General features: G+C 40.3%; 4 protein-coding genes across 8 annotated transcripts; 1 reads left to right on the top strand and 3 right to left on the bottom strand.

Annotated features, from left to right (window-relative positions):
- Positions 1 to 385: 385 nt before the first annotated feature.
- LOC106644942 (uncharacterized) lies at positions 386 to 2,330 on the bottom strand. The gene is made up of 4 exons (XM_014360657.2): positions 1,886 to 2,330; positions 1,059 to 1,350; positions 629 to 966; positions 386 to 480 (listed from the first exon to the last, which is right to left on the bottom strand). The coding sequence occupies exons 1-4, from the start codon at positions 2,124 to 2,126 to the stop codon at positions 443 to 445; spliced, it is 909 nt and encodes a 302-aa protein (XP_014216143.2). The 5' UTR covers positions 2,127 to 2,330; the 3' UTR covers positions 386 to 442.
- On the top strand, positions 1,510 to 4,140 carry Prpk (TP53 regulating kinase). The gene is made up of 4 exons (XM_014360654.2): positions 1,510 to 1,733; positions 2,955 to 3,155; positions 3,224 to 3,496; positions 3,590 to 4,140. The coding sequence occupies exons 2-4, from the start codon at positions 2,957 to 2,959 to the stop codon at positions 3,835 to 3,837; spliced, it is 720 nt and encodes a 239-aa protein (XP_014216140.2). The 5' UTR covers positions 1,510 to 1,733; positions 2,955 to 2,956; the 3' UTR covers positions 3,838 to 4,140.
- On the bottom strand, positions 3,820 to 5,181 carry LOC106644941 (GEL complex subunit OPTI). The gene is made up of 4 exons (XM_014360655.2): positions 4,794 to 5,181; positions 4,404 to 4,507; positions 4,186 to 4,315; positions 3,820 to 4,109 (listed from the first exon to the last, which is right to left on the bottom strand). Exons 1-4 carry the CDS (start codon positions 4,884 to 4,886, stop codon positions 4,068 to 4,070), a joined length of 369 nt encoding a protein of 122 aa, XP_014216141.1. The 5' UTR covers positions 4,887 to 5,181; the 3' UTR covers positions 3,820 to 4,067.
- Positions 5,182 to 6,702: 1,521 nt separating this feature from the next.
- LRR (capping protein regulator and myosin 1 linker 1 leucine rich repeat protein) lies at positions 6,703 to 16,540 on the bottom strand. 5 transcript variants are annotated; one of them, XM_089588574.1, is made up of 19 exons: positions 15,994 to 16,540; positions 15,111 to 15,208; positions 14,990 to 15,040; positions 14,645 to 14,841; positions 14,384 to 14,561; positions 14,055 to 14,293; positions 13,826 to 13,962; positions 13,321 to 13,586; positions 13,149 to 13,226; positions 12,727 to 13,060; positions 12,249 to 12,645; positions 11,500 to 12,150; positions 11,006 to 11,423; positions 10,588 to 10,605; positions 9,772 to 10,468; positions 9,435 to 9,692; positions 9,107 to 9,373; positions 8,632 to 8,708; positions 6,703 to 8,338 (listed from the first exon to the last, which is right to left on the bottom strand). In XM_089588574.1, the coding sequence occupies exons 1-19, from the start codon at positions 16,028 to 16,030 to the stop codon at positions 8,222 to 8,224; spliced, it is 4,515 nt and encodes a 1,504-aa protein (XP_089444700.1). In that variant the 5' UTR covers positions 16,031 to 16,540; the 3' UTR covers positions 6,703 to 8,221. The 5 variants fall into 5 exon arrangements, with proteins under 5 accessions (XP_089444700.1, XP_089444698.1, XP_089444699.1 ...); XM_089588572.1 differs by having other exon boundaries at positions 9,107 to 9,370; positions 9,444 to 9,712; positions 9,768 to 10,468; positions 13,321 to 13,571; XM_089588573.1 differs by having other exon boundaries at positions 9,107 to 9,370; positions 9,444 to 9,692; positions 13,321 to 13,571.
- Between the last annotated feature and the right edge of the window lie 687 nt (positions 16,541 to 17,227).

Below are 17,227 nucleotides of genomic sequence, written 5' to 3'. Positions count from 1 at the left end.
ATTTTTTAAAATTATTACTAAATTAGATGTCTCTCAAATTATAAAAGTTATTTTTTTATTACTTTTTTTTAAAAAGACCTTACAATCTAATAATTTAATTCATATTTCGAATTGTTAAATACTTCAACAGTTTTAGGCGCGTACTATTTAACACGACTTATTACCAGTATGTACGAAATTACTTGATTAGCGAGAAATAAAAATTTTTTCGAGATTTGACATTGAATTTGTTTGATAGCACGTCACTTTTTTAAATTGATATCTTGAAAATAAATTTACGAAAAAAGTTTACGCCAAAAATAGACGACTGATAATAATATTGTATGATATTCACAAGACAACAGTGATAAGCAAAGAAATATACTGTAATAGGTATTTTCCTTGGTCTTCAATCTGTTAATCTCTTTATCAAAACTTCCTAAATTTCTTATCCGATCGAATTTCAAGAATTCATACTCTTTTTATACACTTCCTCGTATACTGTAAAAATAAATAAGGTAATTACTGACGTATCTGATCTTATCGGCGATAAAGTGTACAAACACGTTAGTACGTAATACTACATTTGTGTGTATGTGCACATGATAAATTATTTGTAGAAGATAAAAAAAAAGGTTTTAACAAGTACCTAGTTCTTGGATTTTCATCCTCAAGAACATTCTCCGTTCCGGCGTAAGCTGCCTCATATGAGGCAGTAAGCTTATAAAAAAATAATAGTTGTCGTCACAATGATGACTACTAAAGCGTTCAATAGGTGGTATGCTAATACTGGAATTACTGTCGCCTTCGCCATTCATGCCCAAGCCGTTTGTATTGCTCGTGGCGTTCAATAAAACATCTTCAGGTGAAATGTTTTGCAGCATAATTTCACCCTCGTCTGATTCATTGACAGGAAAATTAACTGGACGTTGCGGTATCGATTCATCCTTTAAATTTTTGTCTTGATTTGCAGCATGTTCTGTTGATCTGAGGTAAATATTTTTTAATAAATAACCAAAAGCACAAACTAGCTAATCGAAAAGTAAAATCGAATGTACGAAATAAGAAGGGTTAATCACCTAGCTACAATGTGCTCGCTGAGAGAATCACTGAATGATCTTTGGCAATCACCACTGTCGTTTGTTGTTGAGCCATTTTGGTGATTTTTGTTGTAATCGACGTTATTGCCATCATTGTGCTCCCAAAGTGATGGTCTAGGAATCATTTGCTCCTTGAGAAATTGTAAGCTTTCAAAGTGAATCCAAACCGGCCGATTTCTTTGGTGTTTGTTCTTCCCACAAACTTGTTCTTTTTTCAATTCTGCGCGAAAAGTGTCCCTCAAACCTTTCCATTTCGCTTTTAATACTGGTACTGGGACAGTAATTTTCAATAATTCGTTAAAAAATCATGAATTAGTAACGGTAACAATGAAAGAAGTGACGATACGTTGACGATTGAAAAATCCCGCGCTTAATAATTGCCCGAGGTGAGGTTAGTACGCTTTGCGGCGGCACAGCGGGCGGGCGGATGCGGCGGCAGCTCGCGCGAATTTTTATGCATGTGTGTAGGTACACGTGTGTGCTTGGAGCACAAAAAAATTACGCGCGTGTGATAGTGTGATAACAATAGATAACGTGTCATTTCAAATATCATTGGATTTAACAAGGGAATGAGTAGAAATCTAGGTATACTTGCGCAATAGAAGCGGACGGGGATTGTCAACATCAGGACAAGAAGTTTCAAGGAGACAACAGGTGTGTACTCGTTATGCATGTAAATATTTTCATGTTTTATCAACGATTAATAACTTTGTTCATGAAAAATGATCACTCCCCCGATAAACCGGCGTTTCAATGATCGTGCCTAAATGACAGAATAATATAATTACATGTAAATAAGTACTAACCTGGCATCTTGAAGAGAGACGAAATTTCCATCCAGACTTGATTAGTGACCTCGCGATTGTGATAAGATACGTGCTTTTGATTCCAAAGCGCGGGTCTCTTGAAGATCTCGGCTATCAACTGATAGGCATCCATCTTCGCTTCATCCACCGCGTCCTTTTTAACATTTTTCTTCCTTTTGCGACTCGTGCCGCTCGACTCCGCTCTGGTGGAGGAAACGATGGCTGGTCCAGCGTGAGGCATGGCGATATATTTTTGTCAAGGACCGCAAAATCCTTCTTAATAAAATAAGCTTTTAACCTTACACTTGATTTTTTCTCTGATGGTCAATAAGTAGGTATACCGTACATGTAAACATCCTATAGTATTAAAGTTACATATACACCTGTTCCACTGAACAAAAACCGAAAGAACGCCAGCAATGCACGTATAAGCACTACAGTATTTGGTCTAGGTGGAGGTGCTGATGGCCGTGCGTGCACGCATAGAGCATGGACTGGACCTTATTATAATATATGTGTTATATACCTAAATATAAGTATACTCTTTTATAAAATATGAAGTTGTGTACCACACGCGCAGATCGATTAGCGCACTAGCATAGGACGCCACGATTATTATAGGTACATTCCATGCTCAGTTACATCTCCTCTTTCTTTTCTTTTCTCTCTGGAACTGACGCATATACATGGCCCTTTTATATATAGGTTTGCCGGTCATCTGAATCTGAACCTCTGCCACCCGCATATTTACATATATATTGGTATTTATGTTTACAATTTATCATATACATAAAAAGTACATACACCACTTTTTCTTTCAATCAAACTACTTATACCATAATTTAAAGCTAACTACTTGTAATTGTAATAAGGTATCAGTTTTTATTGATCAAATATTTTTTTCCATTGACATTTTTACTGTAAGTCGTAGTAGGCAATTTGTGAACTCGTAACACTCATGATTGATGTGTCTTTCGTGATAGTTTAATCTTAATTATTTTTTTAAATGTTGCATTATTTAGGAAATAAGGTTTTATTGCGCTTGCTAGATAAAAAAGTTCATTTTCAGTCATGATATCCAAAATACCAGAATCAGAGCTGATAGCTCAGGGTGCAGAGGCGAGGCTTTACAAGAGCACGTACCTTGGAAAGCCAGTTATTATAAAAGAAAGATTCGAGAAAAAATATAGGCACGCGGATTTGGATGTGCGGCTAACTAAGGAACGAATCAAAGCAGAGGCTCGAGCTATCGTTCGTGCAAAATCGGCTGGTAATAAATTTGTCCATTGCAGGTTTTGTCATTTGAATAAAAAAAAATCATGGAATTTTTTTCCACAGGCGTTGTAACACCCGCTTTATATCTAGTCGATTACAATCGTCGAAGTATCTTTATGCAATTTATAGAAAATGCAACTATGCTAAAGACATTCATCGATCAACACATTTCCGGAAAAAATTCAGTAGACATTTTAATTGACAACATTACAACCGCACTCGGTCAAACAATCGCTAAGCTTCATTCGAAAAATATCGTTCACGGAGATTTGACGACGTCTAACATTCTCTTGATAAATGCAGTTGAATTATTAAATGTTAACTTGTCAATGGATAGTAAGTGGTTTTTTTAAGTTTTACAAAGTATATTTTTAAAAAATGACTTTGGATTAAAATAAGTTTTTTTTTTCCATCGCTGTTATTACTCAGTTACAAAACAGTTAGTAGTTATTGATTTTGGCTTGGCAAAAGTTGATTCTACTGCCGAAGATGCCGCTGTTGATCTGTATGTTTTGGAGAGATCACTAACAAGTGCTCATGCACAACAACCAAATTTATTCGGATACATTTATAAGAGTTATACGAAATTTTTCAAAAACAAGTCTCAATTAAAAGAAATAGTAACAAAATATGAGGATGTAAAAGCACGAGGTCGTAAACGAACAATGGTTGGGTAAAAAATGAAAAAATTCACATTTTATTTTATAACAAATACACCACTTGACTTTTGTTTGGCCAATAAATGTATTTTTTTCATTTGCAAGGATGTTTTGTACATGGCTTGTGCAGAAATTGCTTTTATAAATATTTTTTTCAAAAAGGAATGTTACAAAATTCTCACTTGGCAACTGTTCATTAATTTTTTTTATACATTCTTTATTAAATAGGTATATGAAAAAAGTCTTTATCAGTCAAAATGTAAACCAGAGTATATAATTATCCATGTAACCTACAACAAAAATTAAGAATTTAATAAAAGTTTCCTACGAGAGCTTGCATAAAAATAACAGTTTCATCATATTCACCAAGAATCCAGCGAATGAAGTCATAAATCCTTCTTTCATCAACTCCCATGCTCCGCCAAATTCTTCCTCATCAACTTGTTGAAAACTACTAAAGTACAAATATAAGCTACCAGCATTTACAAGAACAAACCTGAAATGTATTAATCCAATTTAAAATTTGTTACAAATTTTTTTTTTCTCAGTCTTATAAATTCATGACATTGTCAATAAGTACTTACAACAAAAGTCCTAAAAATCCTTTTAAAGGTATTAGGCCCCACGCAATGCCAACAATAATTCCAATAATCTGCCTAGCCCAGTAAATAACATCAAGGAATTCTTCCTAGTTTTGGAATTATAATAATTTAAACAATTTGTGATCATTTAATAGTAAAGACAAATTTTAATTACAAGAAAAAAATTTATATGGGTCAAGTCAAATAGCCTGATTCTCTAAGGGCTCTTATTGTAAAAAACGTAAGGCCACCAATTTTTACAACAAATGAAAAATCCTTAATTATTTCAGCCAGAGTAGATGTGAATTGATGTGTTTCAGCGATAAAAAGTAAAAAATTGTTCAAACTGAAAGTATAAATTTTGGAGCAAACTGGTGGCTAGGTTATGTTTACCTTATCCGGCCACTCGGAGTTCGCTGTGACGGCCCTCGTCCAAACGTCTGGGCGAGAGCTGCCATTACTCAATTTGTCCTTCGATCGTGACATATCTAAACTTTTTCACTTGCAAAAATGTAATAAAGTTGATAAGTACATACAACACACACACGGCTGCACACACCGTTCGTTACCGAAGAACCACCGATGTCATCGCGTAAACCTCACAAATGCCTCTATCGGACACTTTTCAGCTTCACACCGAAAAGCTCCTATTTCCCCAAAATTCACTCACTACTTATTTTTACTATAAATATACTCAAATTACATGCAAAGTCGACGAACTTCGAAATGTATATCTACTATTCCGATTTGTACGGCAGCTGGTGTGATAACTGCAGAGTTAACACGTATTGATATATATATACAGGGTGTAGATGACAAGATGACCTGTCGATAGCAGACGAAAATACCGTAGCTATATGTTATATACTATATATATATACATGCTCTCTTACTGAATGTTATACGTAATACGGTTTACATCTATTAGAAGGAGGAAAAAAATGAAATAATTTAAAGTGATGAAATAAATTGGAAATCAGGTTTTTCAAATTTTTTTTTTTTTTTTTTTAATCAAATCGATTTATTACATGTCATTCCCGTGATAAATACAATTGCGTCGAGTACATACACACAACTTTGATTAATAAATTCGATGAAAATAATCGCATCAAGACAGACTAACATTTAAAGGTAATAAAATGATAATAATAGCAACAACAGTAAACGCAGTAATATAACGCAAACAAGAAGACAATAAAAATGAAATTAAATAAAAAAAATGGAATGTATCGTTATAATTGATGATATAAATATTATTATTCACATAAGGAGACAAAAAAACGTTTGGCCTATACTCAGAGATTGGCCTATTATCACTCGGAATAATGCTCTTACTAATACAACGAGCTTTCAGTCAATTGTATAAATTAAAGTCATATATATACAGCACACGCAGGCACCCATATGCACTTCCGCACTTATCCCTCGTTAACGGATACTCTGACTTTGAGAAAAAGTCGCCAGCTTTGATCCCCGGCACTCCATTAATAGTCTAAATTAAACCGATGTACAACGGAAATAAAGATATTGGTCACCAGGGATCTTTTCTCGCGTTTTGATTGCAACCAGTCATATCTTCAATTTGGCACGCGTAGTTTTGAGACTCGAACGGTTTAATGTAACGTTTTAGCTATTTTTTCTTTTTTTTTTCAAAGATCTAACTTTATTGGCTTAGTAGTCGTACATATTTTTTTCATTACGCACATGTAATTTGTCAACATTCTTTTTGTCGTTAAAAAATCATCTGATCAAAGATATTACAATTCATTTTTAGTAGTAAATTTTTTTAACTTTTATATAAGGTAAAAACACAGCTACAAATGTTACCATTAGGTTTTTTACCAAATCAAAATATCGAAGTAAGTAGAAAAGTCGACTCTACGCTCGTAATTATGCATGATAAAAAAAATACTTTCTATTAATATTGAAATTTGTAAAACATTCTTACTGATATTTTTTATGATTCGAACGAATCTTGATTTTAACAATTTGACAAAATTTGCTTAAAAAGACTTTTAAGTAATTGATGATAGACGTTCATTGCAAAATCACTTTTCTCTCGTTTACGCGCACACCGAGAAAAAAGACATCATGATTTTCTTTGTGGACTTATTAAAAAAAAAAAAAAAAAGTAGGTATAGGAGTATTCTAGATAAGAGCGCAGTTAAATTATGGCAAGTAGCAACACCGAAATTTCGGTAATGCATTAGTTATTTACGTAACAAGTGCGGAAAAGACGATTTCCCGCACGAGTTGCGTACAAGTTTTTTCGCAATAAGTGTGCGGAAAACACCTATTTTCTGCACACTATTGCGAAAAAAATAATAAATGCCTTCATATGCAATCGTAACGTTACTAAAAATTGTGTGACAAAATTATGGGTCAGTCCATCACAGTTGATAAATTAAATTTTGATTTTTGTCTAAAGCTTGATTTGTTTCAAAAAGGGATACGGGTTTTAAAAATAAACTCTCAAACAATGCCGTATCGGTTTTTAAAAAAATTTTGATACTATAATCATGTATCGGTTTCACTCCATTAAAAAAATGAAAAAATCACGATATCCGTCTGCTCCATGTACAGTACGTATCGTCTTATTGATCTTGAGCCTATTTATTATCAATCCGTAATGAACAGGCTTGCAGAGAAACAAGATATTGTACATCCACGATATTCCACCATAAATATAGTCACTTATGCACATTCCTATTTACACGCACGCAAATTCGCGCACTAGTTATTTTTTATTACATAAATTAATAAAAACAGCAAAAACAACTGGAATAATAATAATAATAATGTAGAAATTATGATAAAAACAATGTCCTCGCTTTGGAACTTACGTACATATAATAGTTATATAATACAGAAAACGACAACCAGGGGTGGCTGGAGTTTGAAATTAAAACAGCGTAAGTATTGTAAAAAATTTCGTATGTATATGCAATCTATGTTTTTTTAATGGTGCACATTTGGATTTCTTTAATATGAATTTGAAGGAACTCATTTTTGGAGTTTTTTTTTGTTTGGAGAATTGTCCTTCAACAAGTTCTATATTTGTAAATACGTATTCATGTAACTACTATCAAATGCAGTATCTTCCGAGTAAATTAATTGGTACCGCAATTGAATATCCAATTTTCTCACCCCTGATGATAACGTTGATAGATCATAAAAGCATATCGTAATACCATGTAATTAAAACGAAGAAACGAGCTAATGTGTCAGAAAGACGAGCATCAGCAAGAATTACATTTTTTAACTCTTGAGGGATTACCCTAATCGTTATTACAATTGAAACGGTCGAGCTATTTATCCTATGTGGATCTTAACAACTCTATTTATTTCACTTTCCCCCGCATCATAATGTATATTCAGGTAGTGCTACTAGCTTACGTGTTTTAAGTATCTTGCTTATGCGATAAATGATATAACAGAAAAAAACCAGGTACGTATACATGTATGTTTATATAATTTTTTCATCCCAATATAAAAGTCTATAAAAAAAGGTACAAAATAAATCGTTCGCCCAAAGATTGCCGAGACATTCGTTGTCTATAAAATATACATAATTCACGTGAATTGGAAGGCTAAGCACAATTTACGGACAAGAGAAATGTCAAACAAGCAACTCATACGCTATACACGAACTTTCGAAATAAGAGACCAATGATGTAAAAAATATTCAATCAATCGTTTATGTTTTGATCGTCTGTTGGAATGCACCGTACTCAAACATCACAACCCTGAGGTACTTTTTTTTTTTTTTTTTTTTTTTTTTTTTTTCGAGTGACACTAGAAACGTTTTCTTTTCTGTTTGTCTACACGTCGACCGTGTCGTTATCGTAGTTGAAATTCGAATCGCGAAAGAAAGAGGTGCGTCTAAGTTTGAAAGCCAGTCGATTGTTTGGCTCAGCCTCTTTCTGCATTTCCGGTACCTGCAAGCATTAAAGTACGAAACGTCATGTTTATTTCATCATCCATTGGAATGTGTAATTATTAACAAATACACACACACAATACCACTACCGTTACACGTGTTACTGGTACGCTATATGTGTCGTGTCACTACAATAGTGATGATAACAATGCGTGTACACATTTGTGTAACGTATAATATTACATAATAACGTCATGTGTAAAAAAAAGTGCAGTGGTAAAGGAACATTGACATACTGACGAAAGTACAACAAAAAAGAAGAAAAAAGTCAATGAAACGTAAAAGTGATACCTTAACGGAGGATGGCTGTGCTGGTGGCAAGGGTTCAACGTATCGGCGTAGAACTGACCTCCATGCTGCGGAATACTCTAAAATAAATATATACAAAGCAACGCTAAACAAAAATAAAAAACCAAATCGTGCGTGAAGCCTTTGGATAAAATTAAAGGAACGAAAAAAAAAAAAGAAATGAATGACAAAATAATAATAATAATAATAATGATGATGATGGTTAAAAAAAAAAAATAAAATTGTATACGGGTGTATAGGTACAATGGCTACGGTGGTTTTCTTGTTCGTTTGTTTTTTGGCCCACAGAGAAACCGCGTGACAAGTATATATTATATAAGGTACACAATACTATAAAATAAGAGCGATGATTTAAATGTATGTATATATATGTATCCAATGGGGTAACAGATATGGCAGCGAACGCCATCTCATCTCTGATCATAAAACACGCTTTTGATGCTCCGCCGTGTTTTACCGTTTTCCTTCTTGTCCGGCTTGGGCTGGCTCGGGGCGCTTCCCTTGGACAAACTCGCGGCCAACTCCCTGACCGAGCGCTTCTCCGCGCCCTTGGCCCCCAACGAGCCACCGACTATGCAACTGGCGGTGAGACTCGGCGGCAGCGAGGCTGGCCCGCAGACTCCGCTGTCGGTCGACTCGTCCAGGGCATCTCCCGAATCCGGGGTGTTACCGGCCGACGTGTTTGGGCTCGAGCCGTCGCTCAACAACTGATTAAAGTCACCTGAACAACCAATCACAATCATTACATCCATCCCCGCCCACGTACAATATCTGAAATTGAAACGTATAATCACCGGATTTTCTGTCCGTAGCCATGCTCCAGGGCCTGGGCTTGGGGGCGGTGGTGGGCGGCGAGCGCCTATCGTTTTTCGTCGCGAGGGATCGCAACACCGGCGACTTGGCCGTGGCCGCCCCGTTCGTCGGACTGGCCACCGCGAATTTACGCACCGAGGACATGATGCTGCCGCCCTTTCCACTGCCATCGCTGCTCGACTCGATGCCGCTCTGCTCTTTGACCGAGTCCACCCCTACCGACGCTTGAGCTGAAAAATTGACATGGGCACTGACATACCATACACATGACATGAAAATACACGTCCACTGTATGGAGTAGGTACGTACCTGGGGGTTGTTCCTCGGTGGTTGGGTCCCTGGGGCTGTCGTTGCGGCGTGCGAGGGGCGAGGCAGTGAGGGGTGAGTCGCCGTGCGACCTGCGCCCGACGAGCGGCGAGAACTTGGCCACGTCGTCGCTGGAGCGCGACCGGGCCGTGGGGGAGGCGTCGACCGCGTGTTGGCCCTTGGGTGTCGCAACGGTGGCCGGGCTCTTTTGGCTGGTCACGGAGGGGCTCGGGCTGCCGCTGTCCTGGCTGGGGTTAGGGAAGGCGCAGTTGAGCGAGCTGTCGCTCGTGGGCGAGCCGACCACGGGGGTCGTGGGTGTGGTGGGCCTGAAGAAGACGTCGAGGCCTTCGCCGAGGGCAATGCCGTCGGTGCCGGGGACGTCGGGTCGGAGCATGGGCCTCGTGGGAGCTCGCGTCTTTGCTCGCCGGGGTCTGGACTTGACCAGGTGTTGGAGCTGCTGCCCGACCCCGGAGTTCGAGGGCAGCTCAGTTATCGAGTCCAACGACTCGGTGAGCGAGTGCTCGTCGTTCTCCGATGCCCCTCCATCCGTCCGGCGTCGATTGTTCTTGGAGGCGGCGGATGGCGGCAGAAGATCCGGGATGTCGTCGGCGGACAGGCCTTCGACCGAGTCCACCACCGATTTAGGCCTCAACTTCCTTCCGTGCAGGTTCTTCCGTTTGCTCGACAGGTGGGGCGTCGCCTGCCATTCAATCAACATCATTGTCATTATAGTGCATTACCATTATACCACAGATCGGAGAAACGATTTCACTGTTTATTTCAATTTCTTTGATGCGCTCTTTACGCCATTTTACTTACGAGGTTCAAGTAATCCAACTGCAAGCCATGCGGCAAAACAAAGCAGATAATAATGTTCAACATGGGTTAGTGTATGTATAACATATAATTATGTACTCGCGTTTACATTTTGTTAAATGAAATCACACGATACATCCAGACACACCGTAATTCGACGAGCTGGATTTATTCCCACATCTGTGTGTGCCAATATGTATCATATGGTGTTTTATCCAAAGTGAGAAACGTTTGTAAAACCATGCGCCGAGTATATTGTAAATTTTTCAAGCAATAATGACCAAGTAGTCAACAGGGTGTCATTTACGTTATTTGAAATCGGTACAAGGTATGGGTTCGTAATGATCCCTGACCAAAGTGAACAATGGTAGTTACGGTGATCAATGAGTGAGCAAATAAATTGAGGTAGCCGTGGACTCACAATCGGCGAGTCGTCGTCCGCGGAAAGCCGGCCCATGGCTTTGCCAAGTAGAGTGCGATTGTCGTTGTTTCCGGTGCCTTGGGATCGTCGCTCGTCTTCCTCCTCTTCATCCTCGTCCTCGTCGTCGTCGTCCTCCTCCTCGTCCTCCTCGTCCATGACGAGGCTCGTGTGCTCGACAACCGGTGTACCCGCGGACATGCTCAGAGACATACCACCCGACCCCACGCCGATGATGCTACCACCGCCACCACCACCGCTGCTCGTCGAGCCAGCGCTCGGCCGCAAAACGTCCGGTGTGCTGCTACGCGTGCGGATCTCGCTCTCGCCGATCAGTGACTTGTAGCTCGTCGACAGGGACTCTATCACCTGGTCCGTGATCCGGTCGGAGATGTGCGCCGCCACCGATAGATTCAACTCGCTGAAACGTCAAACGCGAGTTTTATTATGTTTTTTTGTATCGTCATACGAGCCGATTGGTGAAGGAAACTACTCACTTGACTCGGTTCATGATGTCGGCCCCCGCTTGTTCCGTGATGGTGCTCTGTATGAACTCGATGGTCAGCTTGTTCTTCTCCTTGCACGAACTTCTCAGGTGTTCCTCGAGCGTCAGCGAGTCGTTCTCGTCGTAATCGTCGTCCCTGTTGACGACGGTCTGCTCGAGTATGGTGGGACACTGCTCGTTGGCGCACTTGAGCATCGCCTCCAACGAGTCGTGCAGGTACGCGCTGACGACCTTGTGCACCTGGCTCGCGGCCTCGAGTAGCTTTGCCTCGACGGGATTGTTCTCGTCCCGCCTCTGGAGGACCTCGTGCAGCCGCGGTAGCAGCTGCTTCGAGTTGTCCGCGTCCTGGATTATCCCCGTAGCGAAGTTGATGTCCTCGTTGGCGGTGCAGGTTTCCGCGACCAGGGCCTTTATCGTGTCTTGCGTCTGCACGACGAGCCGGTCCACCATGTGTTGGGTCGAACTGAGGAGGAACCCCTGCTGGAGCCGGAAGGCTTGCCCGTGGCTGTTTCGGCTCGGCGTGACGTTGCGCTGGAGGTACTCTTGGGTCTTCTTGGTCAACTGCTCGGTCTTCTCCGCGGAAGCCTTCATGCACGGCTGGAGATCGTAAATCGGGCACGGCATGTGCCTCACGCTGTAATTCCTGAAACGAGTCGATCCAATGTACAATTTCGATCCAACTCGGGACAAAAAAAAGTAACGAGGACTGACGAGGAAGAAATGTAAGGAACTTTTGCTCACCTCTCGAGGGCGTGTACAATGTCGGCGTACCCTTGTAGGGTGATGTTGTTCTTGTCGTAAACTATGGTCTTGAGATGGTTGTTGATCTGGAGGGCCTTGGCGAGTAATCTCGCGCCCGGATCCCCGATGAGGTTGCCACTTATGTCCAGGGTTTTCAGGCAAGTGTTGCTGCCGAGGGCATTGATGAGGTTGTACAGGTCGCTTTTGAGCCGCGAGTCCGGCAGGTGGAGCGCCTGCAGCACGCAATCTTCCTCCTGGAGCATCTGGACGAGGGAATCCATCACCACGGCTATGTGCTTGCTCTTCATGCCGAGGGTGTTGCGACCCATGAACAGATGTTTTATCGATTTGTTTTTGCTTATCGCAGTTATGACTTGAGCTAAATCCACGTCCATGTCTGCAAGTGGAGAACAATCGAATGGATGGTCCTTTGTTTTGGGAATTGCGTGAAAAAAAAAAAAAAAAAAAGTGTTCTTACTGCTGTCGGAAATGTCGAGCGAGGCGATGCATCTGACGCCGTGGATGCAAGATTCGAGCACGTGAGCACCCATGGAGCCGAGGTTGTTGCCGCTCATGTCGAGCTCGAGGCCCACCGTGCTCTCGTTGCACGCCAATCCGAGCAACAAATGCTTGAGCGCCTCGAGAGGCAGCTTGCACGAGGAGATGTTTAAGTACTTTAACGACAGAGTGGCCGTGAAAAATTGCTTGAAGCTCGGCGGGATTTCTTTGGTTTTTTTACTCGAGAACGAATTACGGGCGACGTTCAAGTGGACTAGATTCGTTGCGCAACCCCTCAGAAGAGCACCGAAAAGCTGGAACAAAACGTGCTTTCAGTTTCTTCGTTTTTCATTTTTTTTTTTTTTTTCTTTTTTTTTATACATGGATCAAAAAAACACTTACACATTCCAAAGTTGTGTCCGTTCCGCTGAGATCCAAATGGGTTATTCCATTTGGCTGGGCTAGAAAGCTGCATAGGTTCTGAAATGTTAATAAACGAGCCAAGTTGCTGTTTTCCCATTACTTCGATCGATACAAGTATTTTTCCGAATTAAAAAATAAAAAAAAAACTCACATTTACGTCATCCTTCAAGGTATTTTCGGCGAGATTCAAGTATTGCAAGCTTGTCGGCATGCTTCGGTTCAAGCTCAAGGCGTGCGCTATTTGGCCAACGCCTTTGCCGGTTAAGCCGCATCTCGCTAAATTCAATTTTTGCAAGCCTTTGGGCAATTTGCCGAGCGGGCCGGTGGTATGGGCTGCTCCTAAAGGTGCAAAAAATTGGTGCAACCACATAAAAGACATTGGTTTAGTATCGTTTTCGCCAACTGTAAAACATCGTTCTAAATGCGTGAAATGAACAATTAACTGATTAAAGCGATTAAAACATAGTATTTTGTCGAGCTCCTGCATGAAAAAAGTATTGTCGATTCGATTTTTTGTATAAAATTTCATCATAGTCGTAACATAACTTAACAATAATTTACATTAATCTAAACAAAACTAGAAAAGAGACGACACGTTTGAAAAAATAAAACATGAAGGAGTTGTTTGTCATAAATTGTCATTGAACAAACGATACCTTGGGTCAATTTGGCTATCGCTCCACATAAGCTCGTGACGCCTTTATCTTCAATGGTATTGCTGGATATATCTATGGTGTGCAATACGGCGTTGGTATTGGCGATCAATGCCAGAGACAATTTATGTGCAAAATCCCTGAAAGTCAATCAATGTGTCAATAAAACTCTTGTAAAATGGTGAGGCAGTCTCGTACAAATTTTTAAATTGAATTCGATTAGGATCAATACCACTTTGCTCCAATGTTGTCTAAAAAAATTTCTTGAATGGAAAGAGATCGTTTGAGTACGTGTAGCAACCGTTCCAACGGCTCGTGGCTAAGCTTAAGATGAGAAACGCGTACTTTTGTAAACCACGTGTTGTACTCCAGAGCAGATATAATCGGTACCAAATCTTTTTGGTCGAGATGGTCAAAGTCTCTTAGATCTAATTCTCTTGTATCGTGAGACAAATATATCGTATCAACATCCTGAAAAAATATGTATTATTAACGTCCATGCGTATTTAAAAAAAAAAAATCTCAATTATACGACTAAGTAGTAGTAGTAGTAAAACTGACCCAAGCAACTTCTTCCCTGTAAGGTACATTGTGCAAGTCACACATGCAGGCATACTGCGTGGAAAACCCGCCACAAGGGCCTGTGTGTCTGGTTGCCTCTGTACTTCTGGCCAAATCGCTACCTCGTATACTTTGCAATCTTGTGGCCGGTATTACATCGATTTTTCTTATTATGTAGCTGTTGATAACAGTTTAAAGAGATTATATGTCATCATTGTCGCTAATCGCATGTAATATACGCTTGAAATATCAATGGCTCACTTTAAAGGTACGGTCGGAAATATATTTCGAATGGCAGTGTGAAGTGCTTCTATCATAGCGTCTACTTCCGAAGTATCGACGCTTCCTAGGCCCATTGTGACGAAATTGTATATCCTTTCTCCAACTGTGAGCGACAATTGGTTGGCCCTTTTCGACTCGACTGACGTTATTTCCAAATAATGAAAATGACAGTCGATCTGTTGGTGCAAAGATTTTTCGTTACACTATGGCTGAAAGTGCTAATAACGTGCCACGGGAGGAAATAAAGAATTTCACAGCATGCGACCTTCTTTATATTTCGAATCATCACAGTAAACGGTCAAATAGTGCATTGTTTCGACTTACCCTTGTAGGGACTTTGGCCGTTAATAGAAAGAGGCGACATGGCGAAAAGACCTAAAATTTTCGTAAATTAAAATCAGAACAATTTAATTGTTAAAACAACTCATTTCAAGCGTTTACTCACTAAAACACGATTCTCGAGCTTATCCTGCTTAGTTTCCAACTTGACAACGTTTTTCAGTAATATTTTAACGTGTTTCCCCAACAACGTCTTCACCGACTCTGAAAACAGAAGGAAATCCGATATACTGTCGAACGATTTTCCATAGCGCTCACTCCAATTTAATTTTGTGATTGTTTTGCGCGGCAAACGTATACATTTCAAATGCCATTCGTATGGTTTAATCAGCTTTTGTATACATAAACATTTTGATTTCTCGGGCCACGTGAATTTAAATGATTCCGCGAGTGAAAGCACAAACAAATGGTTTACAAATAGATGTTAATTTTATGCATATATATGTACGAGAAACGATGTCACGTCGACGCTGTTTTCATTTATGAAAAGCCATCTGCTTTGACTTTGAAGTCTCGAACGTAGTGGCTAAACGCCGATGGCGAATGAGAAAAAAGCTCGACGAAGCGCGAAACATTAAATTGTAAAATTAAAAAAAAAAAAAAAAAAATTAAGGCCAAGAAAAAAGAGGTCCGTGCCCGTACACACGCAATAGTTGTGTGTTGTATGGTATAGGTGCGCGTGTGGGTGTGTATGCATGCGCGCTTGCAGGGCGGCACGTCAATACCGGACGATATAAAGAGCAAGGGAGGCAAAGACGGATAAAAAAAAACACACACACACATAGAGACATTGGAGGGGGCGGGGCAGTTGTAATCCAAAAAACAAAAAAAAACATAATGATTTGGAGCACAAACGAGAGGTACAACTGATCCCTGACAGCTCCGAAAACCCCGAGTCTGGAAGTGACATGACAACCCCTTGTACCGTTGCTGCGGGTTAGCCAGGATGATTGGAAACAGTGCGGAGGGGAAAAAAAAGAATCACTCACCGTTCAAATCCTTGGTCAACTGCGATCTCGTAGACATTTTACGGCACTGGCCAAGAAGGCGCTCGCTCGCTCGGGATCGAGCTCCTTCACAGTTGGGCCTCTGGTGCAGCGCCCGGACATTCAGAAGACCGTGTGGCTGGCCAACTCCACTGTGGAAGAAGACTCATCGGTCCGAGCGGGGCACAAGGGGTGACCCGGGAGCTTTTTTTACTCGCTGGCCAGCCTTCGCCGAGCTCCCAGGCTCGACTTCAACATCTGACGGCTCGTTCCCACCTTGCAGTGCCAACAAGGAAAACGACGCTCGAGTCGTCGCTTCGTTTCTATGCTGTCTCGGAACTCGACATTCTTGCCCCGCGGGGATAAAGTGATGACCCACAGCTAAGCACCAGAGTCCACGCACTAGCACCGGATTGTCCAACTGTTTGGATATATTGAGCGAGCGGGTGACGATTATGTGATGAACTGACGACTCATCGACGATTTACCGCCTCCTCATCTTTATCCGACAGTTTTACGATTTACTACCTACGGGGCATCGCGACACGCCGTTGACGCGGCTGAACGCCGAACTGAGGTAAATATGCGAGCACGAGAGCGCGTGTGCGGATATGCTATAGGTATATAGGTATATGCTCATATACTTGTAAAATAATATCATATCTATGTTGTATGTAAACCTTTTAAATGACGTATATAACATTGCATTTTCCCCAAAAGTGAGTATATTCCCTTGGTATTTCGAATTGTGAATCAAGCAAATAAAAAACAGTTGGTTTTCATGTGTTTTTCGATGTGGCGCACCTACGAGGATGACCCACGAGCACTCGAGAGTATGTTTATTGGCAGCATGACCTACATATTAGGTAGCGATGAGAGAGAGAGAAAAAAAAAAAAAAAGAAAGAATGAAGGAATTCAAAACTGCTGGGGTTCTCATTGCGCTATATTTATATACTCATGCAATGATAACAGCTCTATTTTCCAATCACAAAAACCAATTTAGCAGCTAATTCGATGAAAAATAAATATTGAGCAATACTTGTGGTAAAAATAGACTTTCGGTATCGGCGTTGATAATAGCTGTATTGCTATTTTTCTTTTTTTTTGTGTCTATATATATATATTACCATTGAGGCACGAGTATGAATTAAAAAGCAATTGAAATAAATTTAAAAAAGTCTAATTTCAAGTGATAAACGTAACCGATGAGCGAGCTGTAGGTTTATTCAACTTTGG

The sequence above is a fragment of the Copidosoma floridanum genome, unplaced genomic scaffold, assembly GCF_036245765.1.
Source record: "Copidosoma floridanum isolate Cflo_tuat_1 unplaced genomic scaffold, Cflo_Japanese_pri ptg000007l, whole genome shotgun sequence".
Lineage (NCBI taxonomy): Eukaryota > Metazoa > Arthropoda > Insecta > Hymenoptera > Encyrtidae > Copidosoma > Copidosoma floridanum.
Note: the sequence above shows the minus strand (reverse complement) of the source record. Positions and strands in the feature narration are given on the sequence as shown.